Source organism: Artemia franciscana, chromosome 6 (assembly GCF_032884065.1).
Source record: "Artemia franciscana chromosome 6, ASM3288406v1, whole genome shotgun sequence".
NCBI lineage: Eukaryota > Metazoa > Arthropoda > Branchiopoda > Anostraca > Artemiidae > Artemia > Artemia franciscana.
In genome coordinates this window covers 3,459,812-3,476,190 of record NC_088868.1, presented here as the reverse complement: position 1 = coordinate 3,476,190, position 16,379 = coordinate 3,459,812, and the positions used below count along the sequence as shown (strand labels likewise).

Here is a 16,379-nt window from a genome sequence, read left to right as displayed (position 1 = left end):
AGATAAAGATTAAAAAGAAAAAAAGAAGAAAAACTAACTGTCAGGGCATAAGAGGTGGTCGGTTAGCTCTTTTTAAAATCGTTCATAAGAATGATAGAAATTTTAACTGGTAGGAAATTCCATATGGAGGCATAACAAAAAACTGGATTAAAATCTGATCTTATGGTCTTGGTTTTATGAATGAAAATGTCAATGTTATTTCTGAAAGAAAAAAAAAACACAAGATTCCTATAGTAGTTCAGAATTTAAAAGATACAATTGTTTGAAGAAGTTAGGGAGGAGTCCATGAAAATACTTGAAAATGAAACAAGAGGAAAGAAAGATGTATGTGGATTGACCATCCATTAAATTGACGCTGAGCTGGCCTGTCACCTCAGATACTAATTTAATTGCTCAGTTATATATTTTGAAAATGCGAAAGGTAAAAGATGTGAATTTCGATAGTCATACTGTTGGGCAGTAGTACATATAAGGTTGAACAAGGGAGAGAAAATGGATCTTTATTATTGAACCAGAAAGACAATGACGAAGCTTCCAAAGAACTCCTGGGTTTCTGAAGAGTGTAAGTTTCACGACAGCACATTGATGTAAAAGAAAGATTTTCGTCCAATAAAATACCCAGGAAACGAACATGTCTGTCAGGGGGACGAATTATATCACCATGAATGGAAGAAATAGTTTGAACCAAAGCAAAAAAGTACCTGATCTGGGAAAAGAGGTAGACAAGTTTTAGGAAGATTTAGTGAAAGGCGATTTGCATCGAACCAAGCAAAGGTTCTTTCTAGAATAGAATACACTTTCATGATAAGGGAAGAATCATTAATTTCTGAACACCCAAGAGAATTTCTGAGCACTATCATCTGCAAATGCAAATAGCATTGGGTCTTGAGCTGCCTCAATAGGTGGAACAAAATTGTGATCACAAATACTACAGCAACTTCATTTAGTTTGTTCAGAGAGAGCAATATAAAAAAACCTTGATAAATATAAGGAATAAAACAGGTGCTAGGATACACCCTTTAGTGAAAGTTCTTAAGCTGAACTAGCCAGCCATGACAAAAAAAAAACAAAGAGAGGTAGAGAGAATTACGGCTTCTATTGATAAAGCTGAGGCTCCTCAGGAACTTAGAGCCGAGATTGTAAGGAAACTTAATACTTTTACTATGAGCAAAATCGAAAATGACATCACTTAAAATGATATGAGTAAGCCCTTTTTACCTGAGAAATTGTGAAATGTTACAAAGCTCTGTTATAAGCCTGTTTTTGTAACAATGTCCGATCAATCTGAACTCTTATTTTGAATATGTCTGTGTCTCTTATTTTGGATATCTTTGCTCTCCTGTCTGTGTCTAATCGTTTCATTTTACACTGCGATGACAGGCAAGAAACTGATTTGGAATGCAGTTCCAGATTTTTTTTTTTTGCCACTGATTTGATACTTGAAGCCAACAAATTGATGTGGACTGTAGCTGCGGTTTCTACACGTGCTACAGATAGACAAAACATGATTGATAATTTTGGAGACATGATTAGATGTCTTGATCTCTGAGATGAATGTAAAGTTGTCCTACCCAGTTTTGTCATTTTTGACCCTGATGAAGTTCCTGTAGTGCCAGGTAAACAAACTGCTGTGCTTACTCGAAAAGTCAATGAATTATGTCTACTAAAGTTCAATAATCTAGTTGATTCTGACATGTTCAGGGCTAATGTTGGTTTGTGGCATAATGGATTGTCTCAGGCTTCACATACCTATGCAGTAGTCTTAAAGAATCCACCAAAAGATCTTGTCAATCCCGTATCGTGATAATACATTCTTAGTCTTAGCCCTTACTCTTAGTCAAGCCCTTAGATTAATTTTTAATGTTAATAATAGATCCTCAGTTAGCCATCTTTATGGATCTTCTGGTTTCTTCTCTGTTCATTAACATCATTTTATTGCCATTTCTAATACTTGCCACAATTATGTTTTTGGACAACTTTGACTAAATTTCCCAAGATTATTCCTGACAAATTCACAATTCCACAATTACCCAACATCTCATAGTTCTGATTTATCTTTTGAAATTAGGCTAACGGTGCAAGTGGCATTTAGCTTGCATCGTACTGGCCCGAAAGTTTGGAATTTAATCCTAATGGCTGTGAGAAATTGTAATGATAGAAAAAACCAGTTTCTGAACTTATTAAGATATTATATTCCTGGTTTCCTGTAATATCTTCTGTTGTGAGTGTTGAAGTTTGATTTCTGTAAGAAGTGTACGTTAGTTTAAGCTGAAGTGATGACGGTTTTTCTTCTTTTTTTGGTGATATACCACGCGCTTAAGTATGCCATAAGGCATTTCCGCTGTTTGTTTATGGGGTTTAATTCTTGTTGTAAATAAGCATGTATCTATCTATCTATCTTATTAAAATTTGTGAAAATAGTGGTGATTGTATTATTGAATAAGGACCCCGCAAGGATGCTTAGCGGCTTTTTTGTCTGATAAAGATTTTGCTCAGTCAACAGCACACACTCTCAATGATCATGATCTATCTTCGAGGGCCAAAGTGAAAATCCTTAAAAAAAAAAGAGAGAGAGAGAGAGAGAGAGAGAGAGAAAAAATCTCAAAATGAAGAAAAAAACGGGACTATGGCCAGTAGAAGGAAAGAAAAACTAAAACAACGCGGATATTTTGCCTGTATGAAACAAGGCGTCTTCAACACTAAGAAACAAAGATAGAATCTAAAATAACATAAAATTAATAGAATGTGAGATCAGGAAACAAAAAAACATATATATATGCAATTATTGTTATTGTGATTGAGTTTCACAGAAGCTAAATAGAGTTGTTTCAATGAAACCACTGAAGCTACAGGATAAAATAAAAAGAATACGAAATTATTTTTTTGACCAATAATCCTCTTATTTGCTTCTACTGTTGCAATTCATCTAGGTCTTGTGTTTAATCTAGTCCCTTGGTGATTATGTAAAGCTTCAGTACCCTCATTAGCTATTGGTTTCTTATTTAATTAGCTGAATCTCTATTTATTTAAAGATTGGCAAGAATAAATTTTTGTTCAATTGAATTGCTTCTCTAGTCCACTGTATCAATCCTCTATCGTTAGCAATGGCCGTGGCATCGACAAATTGTATGTGATGATAAGGGTGGTGGAAAATGCGTTCTGCCAAAGCTGAAACAAACTTTCAGGAGGTCTTACTAAATTTTAGAGTTTTATTTATTGAGTTTTGATGCTCAATAGATCGTTTAAAAACAGACATTAATCAAATAAAACTAGGCCAGACAAAATAGCTGTCAAATCTATTGAGGAACTGGTAAGTTTTAAAGGCAAGTTGGGGCATTTTACCTCCTAATCTTTCTTAATTGGAGAGATTAGCAAAATGTTGCTTTTTTTAATTTCAATTGCTTTCCTAGCCCACTGTGTCAAGTCTCTATTGTTGAAAATGACCATTGGCATCATTAAATTGTATGTAATGATCAGTGTGTTGGAAAATGTGTTCTGCCACAGCCAAAACAACTTTCAGGAGGCTTACCAAATTTTACAGTTGAAGTTGGGGAATTTAACCTCCTAACCTTTCAAATGGGTGCAAATTGTGTAAAATGGGTGCAAATTGAGCTAAGTATCAAATAACTTTGAGTGTTTCCTTGGAATAAGATATTTTAAAACAACATCTTCTGACAAATTGTCAATCATGACCCAAGAAGAGATTTTTAGTTTTTCAGTTGGATGCTCCTAAGGTAAAGCCCAGATTCTGAAATTTTAAATTTGCAATGAGATTTCAAGCTATGATCCCTCTTTACCAATACTAAACGTACACATATTTGAGATTTGAGACCCTCCTTCCTCCCTGTATAAAACATGATATATAAAAAAAAATTACACTGTGGGCACCTTTGTCTCTTCAGCATCTAAGCAAGCAAAACGCTAAAATCCAATGAACTAAAAATAAATATCTCCCCTCCCAGACACCTCCTCTTCTTTGTTTTTGTTTTTATGAGAAGTACATTTTTTCTAGTTTCTATCTTGTGGCAAGGGTGACTAACCGAGTTAAACCTCTCTATTTAACTTTGTTATAAGTTGGTGTTTTGTTTACTTTGATGATTCTAATAAAGTCCAAATCCAATCTGTGTTTTACCTAAAACATTTCCTTAAACAATTCAGATCATGACTAGAATTTTGGCTAAGAATTTAGAAGTAGATAGTTAGGTATTTAAAAAATATGATTTGAATTTATATGTTCATTTTTATGAAAATCTTAAATACTATGTTTTGTAATCAGTAAAATTGGGATGACAACAATATTTAGCAAAGAATACAAAAAAAAGTTTACTTTTCTTTCTTTTATTAGTGATTGATACTACAATGGAGGATCCTTATCAATTTTATAATAACAAAAAAATAATGTTATGATGCCAGTTTTACATTTCATTTTAACATATTTATTTCCTAAGCAGACCAAGAATTTTTCATCAAAATCGGGAACAGTAAATTATGAAGAAAAGTGAATCTCTTTGAACAATCTTGTTTAAAATCCTGAAATATCAGTAGGCTACCAGGGGACCAAGCTATACTTGGCGCAAAGAGAGACATTTTTTTAATTTCTCTGCAAGGCTTTAATTTTATTTTATTTGGAAAACTTTTTTTGCAGATTTATACCAACAATTGATTCTACATTATCAACAATAAATTAAAAAAAAACCTACAACAGAGACATACATTTTCAGAAAAATGTAGAATAACAATTCTGAGCATTTGTGCAGTCATTCACATGAAAAATATTTTTTTTCAAAATTTTGGGCCCTAAATGGATTTAGTTAATAGGCTAGTTTATGGTCATATATTATATTTTACAACCCATGATTGTGAAATAAAAAGATGTATAGCAGGTTTCACAGAAACCCAGATTTAATTGCATCTGATTAAGCCTTATATCATCACATTCAGTCTGTGAACCAGATTTCAGTCTCTGTTGCTTTTTTTATAAGCGTCTAGCTTTAAACTCAACTTGATTTTCTGAGGGTTATGAAAAATCATTCAAAGAGAAAAAGTCAATTCATCAGCAGCCTCCCTCTTCCAAGTACTTGGGACATAACTCATATAAAATATTTATTTCCAAAATTAAGGCCTTAGACAAATTTCTCCATGACACTTAGATTCTGTTCCTAAATTCGAAAATAGTGTCAATTTTCAGAAAACAAAATATTGTACTTTCTTTAAAAATTACAGATATATATATATATATATATATTGCTTGTTTAGTAAGTATCATTTTTAATACATTAGTTGCCAGAGTACTTGACAAGACATTCTTGGTCAAATGAGAAAGGATTTCATGCAGGCCTATATTGAACTATTATCCTTGGATCAACAATATTACTAATTCAGAATATTACCTTTTCATATATTTTGTGAGGAGGGTGTGTGTTTACAGGCCTGGAATTGGTCCAAAAAACTTTTTGCCCCAGAGTCTATTTAAATACACACAAACATTGTTAAATGAAGTTGGATTTTCTCTCATTCTTTCTAATGTTCTTTCTGTCAGATATCAACTACTATCTGATAGGTTCATGCATAGAAATAGATTGATTTAAAAAAAAATAAGTGGTGTAGGTTGTTATTTCAGGAGATGACACACATGTTCCTTTAATGTGTGCATAGCTACTATATAAAACCTCCTAAAAACCTGGCTGGGAAGATTTAGTTATTATTTATACTGTGAATACTTCGTTTGTTTATTCACAGTAAATAAATTCGATTTTTTTAAAGAATGCTGACTAAAAACAAAATGCTGACTTAAAAATTAGGTAAGAAAAAAAAATTAAAAAAAAATCTCAGATAAATCACTAATAAAAAAGAGAAGAAGAAAAAGAATGCTGACTAAAACAAAGACAAAAAAATAATAAGTTTTTTGGCAAGAGTCCTAGGGTTAGCAGTAACAGCAGTTTTTATTTACATTGTCTCCCTGATTAACACACATGGTATGAAATTTTTAGCTGAATAAGTTCTTTAAAGAAGAAGTTTGATTTCAAAATAATATAATACATCAAGTCAATAATAGGCTAGACAAGCACAATAAGGGGTATGCTTTTTTGTCACAATTCAGGGGGAAGGGAGGGGGGCTTTTGACTAATATGAGATGGATTCCACAAGTCCATCTTCACCATGTGTAAATAATAAATTATAGCAATTGCCCAAATAGCTTCTAAGACTACTCTTAAAAGTTGTCTTATGGAATTGTTAATTTTTTTTTTAAGATTATGCAAGACTCTACCTCAACAAAGAGAAAGGGATTATACAGCATATCTAAACATAGGTATAATTGAGTCACAAACACTCCCCGCCCCTCCAGAAAATGAAAAAACAGGAGTCTATATTCACTTTATACTTCTGTTATCAACTATTATCTTCCTTATCAAAATCACTCAATTAAAACCCTTATTAAAACTACTCCTTCCATCCTAAGAAAGGGTATTAGACTAATGTGCCAATGGGTGTAACATATATACAATACTGATGTTTGTTGTAAGCAGTTGCGATTTTCTCATATAAATATTTGAATTGCCTGCTCACCCCTGCTTTTGAAAATCTTTTTACTTTTAACTGAGACCATCATAATCATAATACAAGAAAAGCTGATAACTTAACTCATGAGTTTAGGAGTACTACTCGGGCATCTTTTGTGATTTGCCATTATGGTCCCCATGTTTGGAATATTTTGCCCGAGGGTGTGAAAAATGTACCTAGTCTTCCAGCTTTCAAGTCACAAATAAAGAACTTTCTTTTATCTCGTGAATAGTTTTGATGTAAGGCCCATTCCAGGTTGTCATTCTATTCAAGGCATTTCCCTAAATTACTTGCTGTTAATTTTTTTCTGTCTTCTTCTTGTCTTTTTCCTCTTTCTCTTCTTCCTTTCTTCCTTCATCAGTTGAGTTTCTTTTGTATTGAGTAGTGTGATATGAATGTGGTTTTAATAAGCTGAGGGTGATAACCTTGCTTGCCCTTACAAGCTTATTACCTTTCTTGGCAGGCAAATGGCAAATAGTGTTTGTTTTCTTTTCTTAATAAATTTATAACTCATATCTCATAAAAAAAACAGTATCATCCAATAATGAAGAAAAAATTCTAAAAAAAAAAACACAAGACTGCATTTTCCAGGGAGTGGGTATTTAAATGTTCTATTGTTCCCCCAAGAACAATTGTGATATCTTTCAACAATCCCCTAAGAGTCAGACCTGTGTCACCTATGTCTTCCAATATAGTAACAAATGCTTTTCTCACCATTTTCAGTTTCAAAAGTAAGTCCAGATGTATAAAAGAAACTAAGAAGTGTAACAGCCAAATATGGATTCATCTTCAAAGCTTCATTCACTTGATCTCTTTCCTTATCTTCTGAAGCTATTATGCTCAATAATTAGAAGATGCATCATGATTTCTCATTGGACCAAATGGAGAAGACAAGGTGTTGACATTTAAATCTTCTGAAAGTTAATTATAAAAAAGGCTACCATTTAATGGAACTAGATTCAGAAAAAGCAATGTTTTAACAAGCAGTAAATTAAAGTAAAAATTTCAATCCAAAAACATGATAAGATGAATCCAAAAGAAGTAAATTACAAGAAAGTAGCAAAATTCAGGCTATTTTGCACTTTCAAACTTTTGTCATAGTTACCGAAATCTGTTTGCTAAACTACCCAAAACAGGAAGAATTGCTTGCAAAGTTTCTTTAATTCCACTTTAATCCCCCTGGTGCACACTTTCTTTTTAATCTTCCATTTGAAAACTACTTTGCAAAGGGCTTTTGGCAATTACCTCAGAAGTATGAAAATATCAGATACAACCTTTAGGCATGAGAGTGAGAATTGAAAACTTTGGGAGTGAAAACTGAAAACTTTGAAACTAATGGCTTTTGGTAATTATTAAAAGTTATAACTTAACATATCACAAAACAGAAGCATGAAATGTCAGATACAAGCTTTATGCATGAGAGAGATTATATGTTGGTGACTAGACACACATTTCTAAACTAGATTTCACAAATTATCCCTCAAAACCATGATAAACACAAAACCTAATGATCAAATAGCAAAGGATTAATGAAAATATAACTTAATTGAGTAATTACTGGTTTTGTTGGTTTTCAATTATCTTTTGTACTTTTTAATAGTCATTGGTAGGTTTGTCCAAGCATTAGTAGAGAGCATTGCCTTTTTTTCTAAATATTGTATAATTACTGTTGTTGCATATGGCATTTCAGCCGCTTTTAAGATGTAGCCCTAAATTAAAACTAAAAATCACTGATTTTGTGGGTTTTCAATTATCTTTTGTTATTATTTCTTGTCAATGGTCCATAATAGCAAACAAGTCCATAATAGCAAACAAGTCACTAGAGTTTAAAGTGTTGTTGTTTTTCTAATTTTGATATGATAAATGCTGCAGATACACATTGCATTCAAACAACCCTACCCCTCACAACTTAATGATATCAAGATGTGGCCAAAAAACAGTTCATAGAAGTTTACTGATTTTGTGAGTTTTACATTATCTTTTGAGCTTACTTATATCCAATGATTGATTCATAATATCAAACAGAAAAATGAAAAGAACAATTAACAGAAAAAAAAGAACTTCTGAATATAACCTAATGCTATATTTTAACACTAGAAATTATTCTATTTGGAAAAAGTGCTAGACAGAGAACCGAGAACCTTGTTCTATTTCATTTTTTTTTCGGCCAATAGCCTACTATATCTTTGCTAATTTTCCTTTACAGAGAATGCCTATCAGCTAATTACTAACAAAATAAGGTAATTTACTTCAATTCCCCTAAACTAAAGTACTTCTAGGATGATTAGGATTAGGTCTATACTCATACATAGATTTGAAAAAAAAGACATCAAAATCTAACTGTCAAGTATGTTGTCTCAATCATCACTTAAGCCATCCAACCAAAACCTGCAAGCAGAGACTGTTTTAGACAACTTAGAAAAATAGAAAAACTAAAAAAAAAATTTCCTTTTGGATAAAAATCAAAAAAGAATTGAAAGGTAGTTGCTTCTGGGTCAATCCTGACCACTCCTATGGCTAATTGATCTTCTCAGTGAGTGATTCACTTCAGTTTTTGCCAACAAACCTGACAGAAGTGTACTCCTGCTCTAAACTTTAAACAACACATCAATTAGCAAAGATATTTATTACCTTTACAATACTATGGTTAAGAAACAACATCATGGTATTAACATATAAGTATGTCAACTACACCAAAAACAAGCTCTTTATAGTCCTTGTCAATTAAAAAGAAACACAAAAGAAGCTCTATAAGCCCTTAGCCAACCATAGAATCAGACAAGATTTTGTACCCAAAGAGTGATTAAAAACTTTAATAGCTTGTGTCAGGATACTATTTTTTCAGCATCAGCTAGGTTTCCAAAAGGAGGCAAAAAAAGGAACAAAGAAAAGGATGCTAAGTATTCAAAATGTGATTGGGGTTGTCACTATTAATTCTCTACAATTAAGATTAACATATGTGTGCATAAACAAGGGCAAACATGTTACTGGACTGAATGCACAGTGATATCCTTTTATCAGTGGCACATTTTTTTATTTATTTGTGTATCTTTCATAAATAACTGCCCATATTAGTAATGGAACTGAACAAATCTAGCATTGGACCTTACTTGCTCCAAAGTACGAATGAAGGTAATATTGACTACCCATCAGTTGACAATAGGGCATATGAGAATACTCAGTACCTAGTCACCAAGCCTGTATCACAGGGGTGTTGTTTGGGGGGGGACGGTTGCCTTCTTCCTAAATAATTATGAGAAAAATATAACATAGCCAATACCCCTAGTGAGATTCTCTACTAGAGGTTAAACACCACCTTATCTAGCTGGCAAATAAAATTTTAGGTAATAAACTGATTTTTAACATTTCTCTAAATTTGTACAACCTAAATCTTTACTAAAGAAACAAAACATAAGAAGGAGCAGAAAATAAGCTAAGTAGCCTACCATCTAGAAAACAACAGACTAGAAAAGTTAGTGGTAAAATTATAGCAGTTCATATACCTGACTTGCCAATAAAGTAAACATACCACTCAATGCCTTTTTTATGCTGTTTATGAATATAATAATTGCTTCTACCTTAAATTCAAATTTAAGCAATTTTTCAGCTCTTAAAAATGACAAATTTTCAAAGAATTATGACCATTCATGCAACTGACTTACAAATAAAGTGAACATACCACTTGATGCCTTTTTTTATGTTCTTTACAAATATAATAATTTTTTTTACCACAAATTCAAATTTAAGTACCAATTCAAAAATGACAAGTTTTCAATTGAAGTATGACTTGTTGCTTGTTTACCACAAAACAATACTACATTTTCTAAGAACCATTTTTCCATTATTATCCAAAACAAAAAATGCTATATTTTTTTAGTGCTAAAATTATTTATAATAAGGACAGTTGAGGTATAATTATAACAGAATTTGTATAAAAACTTTGAAACAATTTTAAAGTAAATTTTATCTTTACAATGTGTAGAAAATTATAACTAGGCCTTCAGAAATCACAAAAAACTCTTGCCTTCAAAAATGTTAATCTAGTTCTTCAAATAATAATTAACAGGATTGCCACTCAAACGAGATTAACGGCACTCAGGGTCTCTACTAAGCGTTAATCAAAGAAACATTTTCCAAAAAATAAGTTTTTCAAAGAAAAGTGAAGAACTCCACTAAACCAAAAATTAGCGAAAATACAATCAAATAATCTACCAATCATAAAACTGACACAGATCAGCATCGATAAATAAGTGAAACCTAAAACGAACAGAAATTACAATAAATAACCGAGTGAAACTCAAAACGAGCAGAAATTAACATGAGTAGGTCTTAAAGCTTTTATGCCTTCACCAACAATTTTTTACGCCTAGCACCAAAGCACTCAGGAACCCAAAACTTTTACTTTAGTGGCCAGAACCCTTAGTTCCCAAAGCTCACAACTTGTAAGACAACTAAATATCCAAACTAAATTTTATTAGGATACAGTAAGCTTTTTTTTTATTCTCAATTAACAATTTGAAAATTGTGCTTGCATTTGACCAACTTTCAGTGCTTGTATTTTTTGCAAAGAGTTGCAAAACTTTCCACTGGTGTAGTACATAGAATCATATGCGTTTATCTTAAAAATAGAAAACATATCATCACCACCAGCGGACGTTATTGATATTGATATTGTGAACTATTTATATTGCCAAATAGCGTAAGAAAGTACAATGCAGATATACAAATTCATTATGGCGTATGCGCCACGGAGGGGCCATGAGAAAATGCGCTGCATATGAAGAGTTCAAAAATTCTTGAGAGAATTTAAAGGATTAGGGGGGGCTGATTTTCACCCTACACCAACTTACGCTCCAGCATTTTGTCCTATTTAGATGTTGCAAAAAAGCTTACTGGAAAGTTAATATTGATGTTGTTTGAACTTAAAAAAAGAAAGACCAAATATCATTGTTGATAAGCTGCGAACAAAATTTCAAAACTTCACTCAGTTTAGTCAATAGTGATACGATAAAACTACTTCTGTGTTTTAAAAGGAGAGCTTTAAATGTAACTGATGTAGAAAAAGTGTCATGAGCCTTTGATAAGTCTAGAGTACCTAACCTTAAGCAGATGGAGAGATTTATTAAAGAAATATTGATTCATCAGTAGGGACACTAAACTATTTGCAAGATAAGAAAACATTTTCTCAGTGCTCTTTTAATTAAAAATTTGATTTTCTTACAACAAGACCAAGCATTTCTTACATCACATCGGATTCGATATTTCCATGCTAGCAATGAAATTGTCTAACTTTAAGCTTCCCAGCTTAATGATTTTGAATTGAATTAAAATGGATGATTTCTTCTCTTCCTCAAAATTCTTCTTCTCTTCCTTCTTTCTCTTCCTGCAAAGAATCAAGAGGCTTCTTATACTACAATTACTATACTAAATGGTTTATATAAAATTAATCCAATTAATATCCTTTGAAAGATTGCAAATCAGCTTAAGTCTACCAGCATAGTCACTGTTCAAGCTTGCTCGACGTAATACGTCACAACTCTGTCAAATCTTTTTTCTTTAATAAAATGTCGAATACCCTTTCTCCTGCTTTATGTTTCCCTATATTCAAATATTAGATGTTTTACCGTTTCCTCACTTACACAAAACACAAATCTTGGATCTTCATTAGAAAAAGAGGCTCTATATGTTTAAGTTTCTGTATAACCTGACTTTAGTCTAAATATCACTCTGGCTTCAGATCTACTTAGTGCTCCATATAATTTCTTTTCAAATCGTCTTTTTTTTATAACAAATATATTTGTTAAGAACGCACAATTTTCCTTTAATTTCCATATTCTGAATTTCTTTATCACCTCTCCAATTTGATTGCACCATCTTGGGTGTAATACTAAGAAATGTTTTTCCGTATTTTGAGGATGAAAATTTTGCTTCAGTATCAGTAATTTTATTTCCGCATAATTAACATGTCCTGTACCAAATCCAATGTGATGGTTGCTTATTTTTCAAGTAGTTTCTATACTTCTTCAAGGCAAAAGTCACATCGGGAGTTGCTTTATTTTCTTAATGAATATTCTTGATTGCCTTCAAACCACTTTTGAATCCGAACAAATTCTATATTTTCACCTGTAGATCCAGAATCTATTAGGCATCTCACTGCTTTGGCTATTGCAACTATTTCTGCTTGAAACACTGTAGTTATATCACATAATTCAATCACTTCAACTATGTTCATGGAGGGAATTGCAAAAGCAGCCCCCACCTTATTGTATACTATGCATCTGTGATGATATCCAAAGTGTCAAGAATTTGCATTTCTTTTTTGATCTTGAATAATTAATCATAATATACATTATCTCACTTTTCAAAGTCAGTTTTTCTCAGATATGGAATGGATTCCCATTGAGGAGTTATGAACACCATTTAGCATTTTGCGGTACTTGGCAGTTTTCAATATTTTTAATTTGTACTCGTTTTTTTTGGCCAAGGATAGAGATCTATCTTATTATTATTCTAATTTTACCATTTACACTACTTAAATTAAGTTCTTTTGCAACTACACTGGCAAATGTCAATGTCACCAAACGCTAAAAGACATCAATAGTTTTATTCTTATGTGTTACCTATACTGATTTTGGGTGAAATTTCAGAAAAAAATGTCTGCCTAAATCTGAGTTTTAGTGCCTACTGCAGAAATGAACTAGCCCTCTTTCCAACCTTTACTACAAAAAGGAGAATTAACTAATGTTACTTTTTCTCAAGACGATCTGTATGATGTACAGTGTATTTAACTTTTTTTCTTTAGACGATGCCTTGCCTTGCCGTCCATAAAAAGTGTTTTAGCCACGTGCCTCCATACTTAAACATAGGTCATTTGAAGAAAGCAAAATGATGTTCCTGGTAATAATGCTTAAATCAGGATGATTTTGCTTAAATGCTTTTCAAGATACTTGATCCACATTATTGCCATTGTAACACCTTTGCTTCCTTTCCTGCCGAAAAATGACCCTTTCTTTACAGCTATTATTATTTAGTAATGTAATGAAAAAATATTCCAATTTAAACATTTAAAACGTGCTTTTCAAAGACGAGAGTGGCCTCGCTCAAATCAAGCTAAGACTGGATACATATATATGTATGGGAAAATGTTTGATTATATCCTTCTTTAAGGCATAGTAACAAAAATATATGGTAAATGTTTTTGTTTTAATGATTACTGAGATAGCCTAGAAAACTTAACGTATTTTTTTGGTTTGGCTAGGCTACCTGAATTCACAGCTTGGAGCAAACTAAGGATTTCATTCACTGTTATGCTCTGTGATTACGTTATCAGTGAAGATTTTCTGGTAAATATGCAGTTTACAACACAATATAGCCAAGCTAGAATGAAAGTGAATAGGCTATATTGCTTGATGCCTTTTTTTATGTTCTTTCAGAATCCAGTAGTCTAGGCCTATTCGCTTCAAGATTAAGGTGCACTGTGAATCCTTATAGGGCTCAAAGAAGCCCATAGTAACCACAATTCTTAAAATTTGTTTCTAAGATAACTGTCTGGTGAGAAGAAATTTCCATTTGTAGTTAATTCAGGAATTGTAAGTATTATTCTCCTTGGGTTAGTCTCAATAGTAAAATAAGAGGTAAAATTCTATTTAATTAACTTCTTGCTATCTTGGAAAGGGTTTAGGTTAGGAAAATGAAACTTTCAGGGATAGGTCTACAGGCTAAAGTATGTCCTGGGAAGGTATTTTAAAGTACCCACCTCCACTCCTTCTCCCTCTAGGGGCCCCTGAAATTTGCCTACATGACAGGTCTATACCTATTGAAATTTTGACAAAACAACATTTTACCTTAATTTTCAGTTACTAATTGCCTTTTCTCTGCCTTTAGTCCTGAAAATACAATTCCTGTTATTTGAGTAGAATTTTGAGCCATATCAATGTTTTTTTCAAAATTTAGGAAATGTATTCGTATATCTTTAAAACTTCATAAAATGAAATTGAGCAAAGTTATGAAGCTGAAAACAATTTTCTTATTCTTCAATTCAGCAGAAGATCTATTTTGCAAAGTTTCACTTTTATAACATACATATTTTTAAAGGTCATTAAAGGTCAGGGCCCTCTAGAGAGAGAAGGAGTAGAGGTAGTTACTTCAGAATACCTTCCCTGGACATACTTTAGTCTGTAGATTCATCCATGAAAGTTTCATTTTCCTAACCTAAACCCTTTCCAAGATAGCAAGAAGTCAATGGACTAGAATTTTACCAAATAATATTTAAAAACCAAATTTACAAAATTAAAAAAATTTAAAACCTAGGCTATTAAAAGTTATGTCAGTCTTAATGTGACATTGTTTTCAATGAGTTTAAGGTTCTGTTTAAGAATTCCAATAAACTTGTTTTCAAAATAGTATTTTACTATTAAGACTAAGGAAATAATAATTTTTTTTAGCAATATCAGCTATTAATGTTAAATTTTCTGACTAGAAATTCTTTTTTTTTACCTCAAATTACTTTAAATTACAGCTTGGAGAACTTTTGGGTACCATAGACTGTTCTACATTTTGGGGGACCATTATAGTTTCAAGATACAATTTCCTCCAAAAACAATTCTCTACCTAAGAAAAAGCATAAGAAAAGGCATAAATTGATGTACTTTATTCACTTTACCCTAGATGGATTATTTTAAAAATTGTAGATTTACTGATTTTCATGTCTGGCTGCTTATTACTTTGTGATTGAGGATTCTGCTGCTGCTAAACTTGAAGTTTTCAGTCTAGTTTAGCTAGGATTAAAATAAACATGTCAGTTAATGTCTCATTACATGCTTTTCATAATTCAATAGTTGCTTCTGGGAGAAATTACATTTTGAGCTGTTAAAGGGCTCAAAACAACTTATAGTAACAAAAAACTTACAAACTGTTTGAAAAAACTCTCTAGTTAGGAAAAATTATCATTTGTAGTTGGTTATGAGTGAATATTTGGTGTATAATTTATATAGATGTTGAAGAGACTTGGTCCAAGAAGAGCAACCTAAGTGACACCACTCAAAGTGGTTGTAGAGGAGGAAAAATAAGGAACACTGCCAGAACTAAAGTTCTGACAACTTGGGTTCTATCTTAAAGAAAGTCCTGCATCAATAGTATAACAGAGAGGCATATAACTACAGCTTTCAACTCCCAAGGAACCCATGGATAGCTTTATCAAAACTTTTGCTAGGTTTAAGAGAATCATGTCAGCTAGATATGTTTTGGTGCAGTCTGGTATTTTGCAATCAAAAGACAGTTGTTGATATTTGAGAGACAGCTGAAAGAGGTTGCATAGGAAAGAGCTGAGGATGTTTTGACAGTCTTTGAGATGCCTTGGATGTATCTCATATTGTCCTTTAAACCTATTGACATCAAGTTTATCAAACAGCTATTTGTTTGTTGATTGACAGTAATGACATGGGACTAGTTATAGTATATGGTGCTACTGCAGGGGCATATCTTTAAGATAGCTTAATGCAAGATAAAGCAAACTGAAAATTCAATGAAGAAGGTTTTTTTGTTGGTTATAAATGGGATGCACTATTATATACAAGGCTATGACTGGTTTGGTAAAACTCCTTGCAGAATATGTTTCTGAAAAGATTCTGGATTTTCCATAATATCAGAGGCAGGCCTCAGTTTGTTATTGACATTAGAAACAAGATTTTGAGCTTTCATGTATTTTATCCAGTTGTCTTTGGTCAATGCTTGATGTATCTATATAAGACTTTTAAATCAGTCTTTGAGCCCCCCTATGAGAAACAGAAGTGTTCTGGGCTGCATTTGAAAGGTAATAC

General features: G+C 32.3%; 2 protein-coding genes across 4 annotated transcripts in view; one reads left to right on the top strand and one right to left on the bottom strand.

Annotated features, from left to right (window-relative positions):
* LOC136027922 (activin receptor type-1-like) overlaps positions 1–10,622 on the bottom strand; it is a 50,156-nt gene extending 39,534 nt beyond the window's left edge. Inside the window, exons 1-2 of one of the 2 annotated variants that reach the window (XM_065705365.1) lie at positions 10,586–10,622; positions 7,276–7,475 (exon numbers count right to left, since the gene is read on the bottom strand). In XM_065705365.1, the coding sequence (XP_065561437.1) occupies positions 7,276–7,348 (73 nt within the window). In that variant the 5' untranslated portion in view covers positions 7,349–7,475; positions 10,586–10,622. The other variant, XM_065705366.1, reaches the window with a different exon arrangement.
* A 2,964-nt stretch (positions 10,623–13,586) lies between these two features.
* Positions 13,587–16,379, top strand: part of LOC136027921 (uncharacterized) — a 50,300-nt gene continuing 47,507 nt past the window's right edge. The window contains exon 1 of one of the 2 annotated variants that reach the window (XM_065705364.1): positions 13,587–13,693. The gene's annotated coding sequence lies outside the window, so the exon portion shown is untranslated. Of the gene's footprint in view, positions 13,750–16,379 lie in introns of both variants that reach the window. The other variant, XM_065705363.1, reaches the window with a different exon arrangement.